Here is a 13,857-nt window from a genome sequence, read left to right on the forward strand (position 1 = left end):
AATGCTACCGGAAAAACAGTTCAATAACTTTTCTAACTAGTTAGGAATTCTAACTTTCAGAAAAGTGATATTTACTTGCCTGAGTCACTGTTGACTAATTAGCCATAGTTAGCAGATACTGGTCAGTCCTTCCTTGCCTGCAAAGAGGTGTGAAATGCCTTCATGGTGCAGCACAATAGACCCCTTTGATTGACAGGTCAATCTGAATGGGCAGGGATAACTTGTCTAAGCCACGTTCAAGGTGCGGGCTGCTAACCCTTCTATTGGCACAACAGGGTCAAACCCTTCATGTCAGAGCACTGTGAGGCACATGTAAAACGTTTATACCCTTGAAAGGATCACACAGGACCAGATCACAATTGTTGTGTATCCTCTGTCTGGTTACTGAGGACCCTACTTTGTCTTAGTAGGCGTCTGTCTCATTTTATGCTGCTGGTCCAGGGTTTGATTCAAACTGGATTTTAGTGTTCGATGTGGGAAGACACTAGTAATTTCTATAGTATACTCCCCTACACAACACAACTCTCAGATTACAAGTTTAGTGTGCCTGAACACTTTGCCCGTTCTTAGTTTAGCTGAAATTTTGCATTTTGCGCCTGTTCGTAGTAAGGTAAACCAGAACTACTGACAAAATAGGTAGGTCAGGGTCTGAGAACATTTACACCATTGGTCAGAGAGGGGCTAGGAATGTCTTAGGGAGTCTCCCACCCACAGGCTGGTCGACATGACTCAGCAAGGTAAAGCCCCCTGAGGGTACCTTCAGGGTATATAAGCACCATATCTTCGCTGAGGCGATCGGAGGAGAAAGACTTCCATGCTGACACTCGGACACGAGACGCTGTGGATCCTGCGCGCAGGCACTCCAGCAAGCTGTGGTCTAACATCCCTTGTGGAATTTCCAACTTAAGAACAAGACGGGGTCCTCCATTCCCTCACTTCAAGTAATGGGGTTGGCTTTATCCTAGGGGGATTCTTGGCGATACACCTACATACATGCTAGGTACACTTAGGTACATCTAGTTAGGGTTAGCATCATAGTAGTACACATCATTACTGTCATGTATTTATAGGTCAGCATATATCCATTGTTTTAGCACTATTGTAGAATTCTACTATGTATTTACTCTGTTAGTGCTTACATCTGTGTACATCTGTTTACGTCTTGTGGTTGTTGCAGCACACGTATTTTACCCTAGAATGACGCTTGTTCAATAAATCCTTCTTGGAAACGTTCCCATTGTTTATTCTGTGTATCCCTCTGAGACAAAGTGAGCACGAGTGACTGAGCGAAAATACCTGTACTGGTTCCATGACCCCTGAGGGGACAGGGTTGTCATGTTCGATAGTTGCCAAAAACTATTTTCACCTTGGCAAGAGGGGTTCATAGTGGCACTGTGAGCTAGCTGGTATACAGGGTGTCTGGAATAAGTCTGGACACCACTCCCACAGTTTATGTTGTCTAAACGTGCAGATCCTATATAGATTTATAGGGACTACATGTCAACAGGTTTGTATTTGCTTTCAAAACAGCTGTGAAATTACTTTGGATTACTTTTGCGTTACTTTTCAGTTACATCCACAATTCAGGATGATATGCCTAGATATCCCTCCATGGGTCCTACAATACCAAGGTAAGTAAGGCAATTTACTTTTCAAAGCACAGTTACTTTTTTCCATGCAAAAAGCAGGTTGAAACAGTGAACATTTGAGAGGAAAAACCACAACTGGAGGTTCCTATGGAGAAAAAGAATGTTAGCGGTTTGCAGGTACGTAAACGACTTACAATGCTAAGTGTCTGGGGTTAGAACCAAGGTCAAGGGGGCACTTGAGTTGCACCACTAGCAGCACTAGGGCGGCTGGGTGTAGAGTGCAGGGGCCTAATGTTAGCCAATGGTGCGAAGGAGGCCTTAGGTTAGGGGCTGCTCACGAGCAGGCCACTGGGTTGTGGGAGCAAAGCTCCTGGGGTTAAGATCAGCACTGCAGGGCAAACAATAGGCACAAGTGCTGCACCACCAGTTGCACGGAGGCTGGTGGATGCAGGGTGGCAAAGAGACATCAGGAGCCCTGAGGATTCCAATGGAGATCTCCGGTTCGCAGGAAAGGCTGCAGCCTCAATCAAGGAGGTTTCCTGAGGGCGACCACCAGCAAGAGAGGTAAGTTGGATAGTTGAGGGATGTCTGGACACCGTCGGTTGGGCCACACACGACCGGGGGGCGTCGAATGCAGGTATGTCTTATGGCGTCAGGTTTTCTTACCAGCTCCCATCGTGGTCAAAGGGACCCCTTAGGTTGAGGCTGCGGGTGTTGAGCAGAAGTTCGAGGCAGATCAGGGATCACCGGATCCCAGGTCAGGATCACAGGGAAGACCTTCTTGTGGTGTTGGGACACTCGGATTCGGGCTGTGGGCGTCGGGTGCAGAGTGGTGCAGAATAGTGGAGCCGGCTGGATCCAGGGTCTGCGTTCGAGTCTTTGGTTGATCAAATCTGCTGCTCACGGGAGACAGAGTCTTTTTGGTTAAGCCAGGGCAACATCCTCTGGTTTCTGGATGGCTGCTGACTGCTGGACCTTCTGGGGTTTCACTGGTTGCAGGTTGAGGTCAAGACAGGCTGGTGGGGCTGGGGCCAAAGCAGATGGTGTTCTCTTCTTCCTCGTTCAACACAGCTCTTTGGACCGTCTTCCTTTTTTCATTTCAAACTTGAGGAGGCAAGGTTGAGGGTTGCTCCTAAATACTAAATTTAGGGGTGTTACAGGGGTTGTAGGTTGGGATCTTTGGGTGAGTGCACCTCCTGTTCTGCCACCCTCCAGTGGGAGGGGGCATGGACTTATATCTGATTGGCTGTGTCTCTTCATCTTCAAGATGGAGAAGACTAAGGTGTGGGCTTCACCTTGCCTTCCCCACCTGATGGGTGGGGTTGGCAAAGGTGGGCACATCTCTCTTCCTGACTTGGATTTCCCACCAATTCGCCCATCCAAAGTGGGGGTCAGATCTGGCGGGAGCCAGTTGCTGTGGGCAGCATAAGGTAGAGTCAGCTAAAAAAGGCAGCTGGTCTTTGAACCTTACCCTTCGTGGACCCAGCCCATCCTGGGGGAGGCGGCATGACACCTCTCCCAGAGACCGGACGCTCTCTACCTAGGGGTCCAGAAACCTGTCTGGTGGTGGCAAATGGTGGGTAGCCATTCAGGAACGACACCAGGGCTGGTCATGTTTCAGGGTGGATCTCTAAGATGCACTCTGAGTGCTTATACATTAAATCTCATGCTGGCATCAGTGTAGGTTTATTGTGCTGAGACGTTTTCTACCAAACCTCCCAGGTTTCAGTAAAGCCATTATGGAGCTGTGGTGTTTGTAATGACCAACTCCTAGACCATATACTCTTTAACGGCTTTACTGCACTTACAATGTCTAAGAACGGACTTAGACACTGTAGGGGTACAGTGCTTTTCACCTGTGGTCTACTGCACCCTGCTAGAGGGGTGACTTACCCAGGCCTTAGGCAGTAGATCGCAGGCATGGCACTCAAGGGTGTGTACCATGTTGACTCTTTACTTTTCTCTGCACCAAAACATGCAGTCTGCAATGGCAGTGGGTGTGTGTTGAGGTGCAGGACCCCTAAGGGTGGTACAATAGGTGCTGTAGGCCTTAGACGCCTTCCCTCGTCACAGTGCCCTAGGTACCCATGGTACCTTTTACAAAGGGCTTACCTGTGGCTGGAGATGTGACAATAGTGAGTAAAAAGGTACAGTTCTGGGAAAGAACACAGGCCCTGGGAACCTGATTGTTCAAGCTCAGCCCAAAGAGGACAATCCATGAGGGTCTCAGAGAGCCATCTCGATGCTTGACAAATGTTTTTACAATATTTTAAGTCTTTACCTTCCTTAGGAATGAGACAAATAAGGGAGTCTGAAAAGGAGGCAAGGAATTCACCTGAGTGCAGAAATCAGTCTAAAAGATTATGCAATTTGGGGATTAGCAAATGTGCGAAGAGTGTAAAAAACTCAACTGTGAAGCCATCTGGCCCAGGGGCTTTGTCTTTCTTGACTGTCTGTAATGCGGTAAGGAGGTCCTTTTGTGATAAGTCGGACTCCAAGAGTGTGAAATCTGGATGAATACCAGAAGGTTGTTGAATATCAGATAAACATTGAGAAATGTGATGCTCTGAGGGAGGAATTTCTGATGTGTATAATGTCTGATAGAATTGGAGAAATTCATTTTAAAATATCATTATCTTTCGAATAATTGACTAGTATTTTCCTGGCTTTATTCTGACCTCCATAAAATTTCGCACTAGACTTTAATAAATATGTTGAAGCATTGTTTGTCGATTCCTTATTAAATTCAAATTTGATGTTTATAAGTTCTGATAAACAATCTTTTGACTTGGAAGAGTAATAAGAATGCTCCAATTTCTTCATTTTATCCAGGAGGGTTGTGGTGAGCTCTTTGGATTCTTTGCATTTTTTAGAAACATAACCAATAATAAAATCCCTAGTTGCTGCTTTGAAAGCATCCCATACCACATGAAAGGGTAAAGTCTCAGATTGATTAAAGAAACTATATTATTTGGAAAAGGAAACAAATGAGGAAGTAAATGTTGGATCTAAAAGAAGAGCATTATTAAAACGCCATTTCCAAAGTGTGTTAGGTTTCTGTAGAACAGCAAGCTGAATGGTGGTGGGAGCATGGTCGGATATCAGAATAGATCCAATGTCCGCCAGCATTAATGACTGAGAAATACTATGTGATATAAAAAAAGAATCTATTCGTGATTGGGTATGGTGGGCCAGAGAATAATAATTGTACTCCCTTATAGTAGGGTTACATAGTCTTCAAGCATCTATAAGCTTATATTGTTTAATAGTTTATATGAAATGTTTATGTGATTTATGAGGGACGAAGTAGATTGCTGAATTGCGGTCTGAAAAAGGATCAAAAACTTTATTACAATCACCTGTAAGAATAAAGTTATCATCAATACAGTTTGCAATCTGTTGACCCAAGGAATGCCCAAAAAGAAGAATCCCTAGCGGTGGGCGCATATATATTAAGTAAAGAGACCAGAGCATTTCCCAACAATAATTTAGTAAAAAACCATCTGCCATTTTTATCAGAACACTGTGAGAGCAATTTAACAGGAAGCGATTTACGGCAAAGAGTTAAAACTCCATTACGTTTACCATCCCCTGGGGAGTAAAAGACCTCCCCTACCCAACCTCTCTTTAATTTTATAGATTCTTCTGCCATTAAATGAGACTCTTGTAAACAGGTTATATCTGCCCACAGTTTAGCTAAATGTGTTAACACCCTTTGCCTTTTAATAGGTGAATATAAACCTCTGACATTCCAAGAGACAAGTTTTAAGGACATAGGAATGACATTAAAGTGAATAAAGGGCACCAATCAAAGCAGATCATCAAACAGCGGAAAGCATAACAAAGAGCAAACCAGCTATATGCAAAGTGAAACAAATAGAGTAGGAAAAAAGAGAGAGAAAAATAGAGATGTAAGTGTAAATGTGATATTAGAGAGACGAGGAAACAATAGAAAAGAATGAGCATGAAGTATGGATGAAGTACAAAAGAAGCTAAACTAATAGAATAATAAATATAGAATGTCGGTGAAAGATAAAAGAGAGAAAAGAGAGAAAAAGAAAGGAAAGATAACATTTAGAGAGTAATGAAGAAAGACAATATAACGAAGAAAAATATTGACATACCAGAAAAGACAGGTATGAAATGGGGGTGGTGACACCACATAAGGAAGATGGTACAACCGATCAGAGAAAACCCATGACGGACCAGGAGGTAGGGGTACACCAGCAACAGGATGTGAACTAGGATGATCAAATATGAAAACTGCACCTAACAAGAAAAAATACAAAAGAATAACAGTGAACGACCACAAACAATGTGAAAGTTTATCACAAACCAATAAGAGATATTCAACAATATCAAATAGCAAAGTCTATACACTTGAAAGCCTGAATATATCCGTTTCTCCCTCCCTGCAAGTGGCCAAGAACTGTTGTAACATCAGAGGATCCTCAAAAGTGGTAGTCTTATTTGTATAAGTCACTTTAGTTTAAACAGACATAGGTGAAATAGACCAAAATGAGCATTTAGGTTGCGAAGTGCCGGTCTCATGTCCAAAAACATTTTCCTCCTGTCAGTGGTTCCTTTAGCATAATCTTGAGAAAAGAAGAGAGCGGAACCTTGCCAAGACATCCGAACTTTAAGTTGAGCTGGTTGGATGAATTTCAGTAGCTCAGTATATTCCAGGAAGTAGATGATAACTCCTCTTGGCTTGGACTTAGGAGATGAATCATGACCCAAACGATCAGCTCTTTGGATGTTCAAGATTGAAGACGTTGGTAGATCAAGAATCTTTGGAAGACAAGACTTGAAGAATGCAATAGGATCTGGACCCTCCATCCCTTCCGCCAAACCATAAATACATACATTGTTACGTCTGTTGTGATTTTCAAGATTTTCCATTTGCTTCTTGAGATGTAAAATTTCCGATTGCATAGGAGGAACCTGAATCGCCGCTGCTAGGAAGGTGTCCGTACGTTGTTTTTTTTGCATCACCTATTTTTCCATGCATACCCATTTGCCTTCTATATTTTGGAGACGCTGATTGGTCTCTTCTATATGGCCGAAGTGAACAAATCTCCTCAAGGAGTAAATCCATAGAGCTAGATGGAGGAGAAGTGACTGATAAAAGAGGATCCTTTTTAACACGCTTTCCAACCACAAGTGTAGAAGCATGCATTTTGGCAATAGATTTAGTGGATTAAATTGGAATATTTGATGAAGGTAACATAGATCCGATAGCAGGAGGAACAATGTTGCAGTCATTCTCTTCCATGTCTGAGCGAAGAATGTTAAAGGGGTTATAATCTTCTAATGGCGCTGATGAGAAAGTGGTAGTAGATGTGTTACACAGAGACTTCGTTCTCCCCATAGAAATAAAGTTGATTTCAATTAGAGCTTTCAAGGAAGACAGAAACTGCCGCTCAGGAAAAATAAATTGACACACTTACTGCACTCTTACAAGCCTTTGTTTGCCCGTTTGGTTGACATCAGCATAGTTGTGACAAAAAAACTTCAGCGGACTCTAAAAAGAGAGCAATCTTTCCTTGAATTAATCTGACACTCACAAGGTTATCACAATGCCATTACGTCATATTAATATATGGCCACTGTAAAAAGAACTTCTGTCCTGTCTTGCCACATTACAGCACCAGCAATCTCTATCGTCTTCCTGAAGTGCGATATGCAGTATCAGGTGTTGGCATTGAAAGCAGACTTGGTAAAGAAGAAGTCTCTGTTGGGAAACATCAGCTGTAGAAAGAAACTGTTGCTGTTTTCAATTTGAATAAAAAAGTGAATAGAGAGAGCATTTACTGCCTTCATTTAAAAAGAGGAGCGCAGGAGCCCATTAAAACGCGGCTCCGTGACAGGAACAGCAGTTAGACAAAATGGCGGGCACGAGTACATACGGAGAAGCACACCCACCACAAAAGTAATTACCCGCGTCTCCAGGGGGAAGAGCAACAGTCGTCCCCAATGCTGCAAGTGTTTATGGCTTCACCATTATCGACGGAGAGCCAAATGCAGTGTAGATGTTGCCGGGAAGACCGCAACCCTCCAGCGCCACCACAGAGTTTCGCTAACAGGCGACCATCCTCAATGGCGCCTAAGCCACGCCCCCCAAAGGTATGCACCTCTTGAAACCAGTGCAAGGCACCAAGCCTACTCACTGAATATGTCATCTTTGTAGCTAGCTTTTGCACCTAATACTTGCATGGATGCAGTTGGAGTATTCCTTGCAGTATAATCTAAAACCATTAGTCATAGACATGCCCCATAGCAGCTGAAGTTCCAGACCCAGACACTGTTGCTTTACTATATAAATAACAACCACAAATGGGCCACAGAGAATTGTTTTGTTGTTCCCAAAGTCATCAAAGTGTCAACACCATGTATAGAAACTGATGACAAAGACTCCTCGACTGGAAAATCAGACACACGGGGACTCTGGTTCTGGACCCCCTGAAAGACTTACAAGGAACAATGCAAGGTGTAGACTGCAAAGCCACAGATATAGGGATCTGTGGAGCAGTTAAAATCAAGAAGCAAGGCACGTACTAGCAGTTCCAGAGGCTACAGTTGAGAATGGTGGGTCTGGAGCTTAACCTCAGAGGCAGGGGAAACATCTGAAGCAGCATATAATCTCGAAAGACGGTGCCCTATTCTTTACATTATAATTAGAAATGAAGTATTTCATCTCAAGAATTCAGCAAGAGGGGGCTGCCAAGATCAGGAAATATAGCGTTCCATGATTACCTATGGGTGAAGATGCCAAGACCCTGTGCACCATTTCCTGGCATCTATAGTTTGGAGATGTGACCAAGCAGCATCTTTGTAGGTTCCTGAAGTGGTTAGAAACCACAGAAGAGGTGAAGGAGTGAAGATGTCAGGATTGAGAGTCCCGAGAGCAAGGGTTCAAGAAGGAACAATCGCTGTTGACTTGAGAAGACTCATCTAAGAAGAGACGACGAAGTGGGTAACCAGGAAGAAATATTCATCCTAATGAGCCCTACTACCTAGACAGGATGGCAAGATCTGCAGCTTATAAAAAAGAATTCTTTGTGCTGAAGATTGACATATCACTCTTATTTCTGTCCCAACTTTGGGAATCAATAGAAGATATGCCCCATGTGTTTAGTCAAAAGCAATCAGATTGTGTATAGACATTCAGAAAGATACGGGCTTCTGTGAAGCTGGGACTCCAAATTTTGGCGTCTTCCTCCTTGGTGAACATAAGGCGAGAATCCTCACATGACTGAGGACCATGACGGATTGTCAGACCATCCAAAAATGTTAGAAATCCATGCTAGTTGTAGACAAACTTCTCTGGTATTGAGACACAACATTGGAAACACAAATATTGTGGGACAAAATATTGTGTCAAGAATATTGAGGACAAAAATATTATGAAGTTTACTTCTATAGCTAAGCAAAGTTTAACTATATATCTTGACAATATATAAATATATGTTCACGGTACGTAGATGTGGAGCTAAGGATAGTAAATCTATACTCACCCATCTGCACTTACTTTCTTGATATTTTGGTTCTTAGTATTTTAGACACAATATTCGGTCCACACGATATTTTTGTTTCTGATATTCTGTTAGTGATCCCCCTTCTCTCCTGGCTTTCCCCACAATGTATATGGGTAAAGGGGCTTGTGATGCTGCTCGACACGTGTAATAACAGGGGCACGGTACAGATGGTTTATAGTGTGTATCTTTTTTTAAAGGGACATGTTTGCTTACTGCTTATTTTTTCTTTGTATTATTCCATTAAGATGTTCTTAATAAGGTTTTGAAAGAAAGTGGCGATTTGTACAAGTTAGCACTTTTTCTTATGTATAGGTCATTCTGACTCTAGTTAGTCAACAGCAGTTATAAGTTATGTTACTACAAAGGGACATCCCTTTCTGGTGCATTCATTAATAGAGTCCAGAAACAACACTTTAATCTGCTTCATCCACAGTAATCCAACTGGTGAGTGTCATGGTATCATTCTTGGAGGAGAAAGGTTTTTAAATTTTGAGATAAAATGGATAAGTACTAAGAAACTAATAACTTGGGGGTATATCAGCAAGGAGGCGATATAAAATTATTGCCGCTTTTGCATCCGTTTTCGGGCAAAAAAGTGGCGAAAATGTTATCACCCAATTAGCAAGGTCACGCTAACCCGTGAAACCTTGCATTAGCGCCCGGATTCTTAACGCCCAGCTTTGCACCTCTAATGAGATGCAAAATGGGCGTTCCTGACCTGACATGACTGCTTAAACCATGAGTTTGACTAATGCACTCTCTCTCATGCAGTTGTAGCTGAGAGGTGGTGTTTATGCTCAAGAAACCAGTGGATGGGATTGTATTGTGCTGCCAGTGGATTACTTCATTCCTTTCATTATAATTAAAAGTTTCATATGTCATTTTTGAATTTTTGGGAGTTAGGATATTTGGTCTTCACTTTAGAAATATTCGTACGATCTCTAAAATGAGGAAAAAGCCACCTTAAAGGGTATAGTTATAGGCAGAATGTAATGAAAATGCTGTAACATCCCCCCCTTGTGCGTAGGTATCTGATTGTGAAAATTTAAGGTGAACTAAGAACCTTGGCTGTTTTTGTAAAATATGTATATTTAAAAATCGTTATCATTCTTTGAATTCACAATATAAGTTGGGGTGTGTAAATTTACATTCTTTGCAAAATTTCCAAAGTTCTATGAGAGTTTGCAATGTTTGAAGGTCTTTAAAGAGGCGTTACTACCTTTGCGAGATCTACATACATTTATCATTACAAAAAATGTAATTTCTCCCCCATCAGTCGATTGTCGGACAAAAGCAAAGTTGTACCAGAAAACTTCCCTAGCTTGGGTCTGATTTAGATCTCCGCGGATGGGTTACCCTGTCACAACGGTGACGGATATCCTGTCCACTGAAATATAAATCTCATTATGTCCTACGAGATTTATATTTCGGTGGATGGGATATACGTCACTGTTGTGATGGAGTAACCCATCTGCCGAGATCTAAATCAGGCCTGTAGATGGAGGTGAAAAATAAGAACTTTTATTGTGCTTTCTCCCTTTTTGTTCAATTATATTTAATGTGACAACGCTGTGTAACCAGGGTCCTGATTTAGAGTCTAGGGGACACGTTACTACGTCACAAGATGTTATCCCGTGCGTTATTACAAATGCATTATGTCCTCATGGACTTGTAATAAAGCAGATAGGATATCTGTCATGTTGTGAAGTAGTGACCCGTTCATCAAGCTCTAAATCAGGGCCTAAGATATTTGGGATCTATTTGCATGGACTCCAGGATCAGTTGTAGATCGAGGGTCCTGGAGAGGAGCATTTTTCCTGCTTGGAAAATGACTAATGTCTTGAATATAAGAAATTCAGAGCTCATTGTGCACTTTTCTTTATCGCAGACTTTCGTGAGGGAGCAGACCAATGATGCAGATTATATGATTGGCCTCAAGAAAGAGATCAGAACACACCCTTGGAAATGGCTGGACGGGACACCGCTGACAGGGTAAGGTTCAATGCTGCATGCTTTTCCAGGAAATGAAAAGCAGAGACACAGATGTGAAGAGATGAATACCCTTAACAGACACTGCTGGGCCAGAGAGTAAGGGCTGATTTATACTTGGGCTCCAAAGGAAAATGCTCTTACTTCTAGAGGAAGCGCTAAATTTAGAGTGGAATCCACTGCTGCAATTCTGATGACCATCATCAGCTGCCATTATTGATGAAAGGCGTGAGCATGAGATTAGGCCTGGGTTTAATTCAAATTAGGAAGGCTGGGCTGGTGACGTGGTTTACTGAGTTAGCACAACCATACCCGTCCATTTACTTGATCGGCCTTGAGAAGGAAATTTCACTGGTGATGTTTTTGCCTCACAAAGCTGACTCTTGTGTGGGGACTCCATTCTCCCCTAGACAGGGTAGGAAGCTCTCTCTGCTGGCTGGCACCACCATCCTGCAGGGACCGGGCCTCCAACATTTGGGATTACGGGAGCTGTTCAGCCCGCAGATATAAACTCCTCCTCGTTCCTATCCCACCCTTACACAGGTAAGGAAGATGGTCCTGCTCGGTGCCTGTAGCCCTGGCTTCACCCTCCTCTCACGGGGAATCACGGGAACTGTCCAGCTGGCAGCAGTCCCAGACTCCTCCCCAGTCCAATTCCACCCTGGCCTGGGTAGGGATGGTGACCCTGCCTGGAGCTCTTGCTTCCCATGGCTGTGCCTGCCTGTAATGGTGGGATTACGAGAGCTGCCCAATGCTCAGGTGCCCCAGACTCCTCCCCGGTGAAGCCAACTTGCCTCTGGTAGGAAAAGTGGCCTTGCCTGGTGCCAGGAGCCCTGGCTTTGCCTGCTTTTCACAGGGGGATTACAGGATCTGTCCAGCCAGCATTAGCCCCAGACTCCATCCCGTTCCAATGTTACCCTGACCCTGGTAGGAAAGATGGTTCTGCCTGGGCCTGAAGCTCTGCCTTTGCCAAATTCTCATGTGGGGATTACAGTAGCTGTTCAGTGCTCAAGAGCCCTAGACTCCTCCCCGGTCCAACGCCACCGTGGCCCTGGATGGGAAAGTGGCCCTGCCCGGTGCATGGAGAGCTGATTTTGCCTGCTTTTCATGGGAGATGATATTGATAAATGGTTCTCAGAATATTATTGTGCTCTGAGGGTACAGAAGGTCCCAGAGGAGTAGTGTGGGGGTAGCTTGTGGAGATGCATGCCCACGGTGCAGAGGGGCAAACTTCATACACTTGAGGTAGAGGGCCAAAGCAAGTATGTCTCCATGAAGGCCATTCTTCTGACCAGATTTGGGCTGACTCCTAAGAAATACCGATAGAGGTTCAAGGACGTCCATAAACTCCCAAACTAGTCCTGAGTGAACTTCTTAGATTACTCCAGAAAGGCACTGAAGGGCTGGGTGAGAGCAGGAAAGTGGATTTTTTTTTGGGCTGTACATCCTGATTCTAAGGGAGCACATGCTCAATACCTGTTTCACAGAGCGGTGCCAACACCTGGTAGACAGCAAGTTGATTGACCCCAGGAAGCTTGCTGAGTAGGCAGACTGCTGGGTCAGCACCAGAGTGTCCAAGATGGCATCGGTGGGACTCCCAAAAGGGTGGTCAGGGTTCCCACCAGAAAGAGAGGGGGATAAAAAGAAAGAGTTCTCTCAAGGCCAACAAAATAGTTCTCATGGGAAAGGGTCCCAATCCCAATCTGACCACCAAATAAGGGCTTTTTTGATAAGAACAATGGCAAGTTTGTCCCCAAGTGCTATGAGTGTTATGAGCATGGGCACACCAAGGATGAACACAATTGTCCTGAGCAGTGGAGGGCAACCCCCAGTGTTGGCTAGAGTAGTGCTTGTGGAGGAGATGGCCCCAGTTAGTGTAGGGGAAATCAGTGAGGTTACCCTATTGACCTTGGGTGATGGTGCCCAAAGCCCACATGCCTTCCAATACTTCCAAGTACAGGCACTGGGTCACAATGGGCAGAGGGTGGAGGCTCTGATGGACACATGAGCCAGTATGACTTCTGTAAGGTGTCCTCAGAGCAAGTGATTCCCACTACATTCCACCAGGGTGAAGTAGCAGACACACAGGGAAGCCATACCTTGTAGGTATGATTCCCTTTAAATGGGTGGGGGTCTCAGGTCTTCTGAAAGTTGCTGTGAGCCCTGCCATGCCTGTGGACTGTCTGTCTGATAGGCATTGATCTAGAGCACACTGCCTGGAAAGAAGTGGAGCTTGGGTCAGACCTGGAAATGTTGGGGTTGCCTAAGTGGGTTTGTGTGGCCACCTGGTCCATGGCTGGCCAGAGGGGGAGTCTGGAGCCTGTAAATATGTCTCTGGCAGCTGTCAAGAGAGGGTAGGGTAAGGGGCCTGGAAAACCAGCCCTCGAGTGTCCCACAATACAAGTGGATGCGGCACCGGAGGAGGATGCCCCTGAGCCACCTAGGAAGGACATTGCCTCCCTGCGTGACCTATCTGAGCTTGCTGGATGGCAAGCAGAAGGGAGGAGTTCTGTAAGACAACAGAGGGAGTGCCCACCCCTGGAGGACACGAGGCAGCAAGCTGAATCCCAGGAAGCTGATGATGCCTCTGGAGATCACCTCATATACTGGGAGAATGACCTGCTGTATAGTGAGCCTAAGGCTCCTGTGCATGGGGCAATACGTTTGTTGGTAGTCCTCCAATGCTACAGGGCCTTCCTCCCGGGACTGGCTCATGAAATACCCTTGGCGGATACATCTGG

General features: G+C 44.4%; 1 protein-coding gene across 1 annotated transcript in view; it reads left to right on the plus strand.

Moving 5' to 3' along the window:
- LOC146863688 (killer cell lectin-like receptor subfamily B member 1B allele C) overlaps positions 1 to 13,857 on the plus strand; it is a 184,346-nt gene that overhangs the window by 95,832 nt on the left and 74,657 nt on the right. The window contains exon 5 of the mRNA XM_085627826.1: positions 11,016 to 11,119. Within this exon, the coding sequence (XP_085483952.1) occupies positions 11,016 to 11,119 (104 nt within the window). The remainder of the gene's footprint in view (positions 1 to 11,015; positions 11,120 to 13,857) is intronic.

The sequence above is a fragment of the Triturus cristatus genome, chromosome 2_1 (genome assembly GCF_964204655.1).
Source record: "Triturus cristatus chromosome 2_1, aTriCri1.1, whole genome shotgun sequence".
NCBI lineage: Eukaryota > Metazoa > Chordata > Amphibia > Caudata > Salamandridae > Triturus > Triturus cristatus.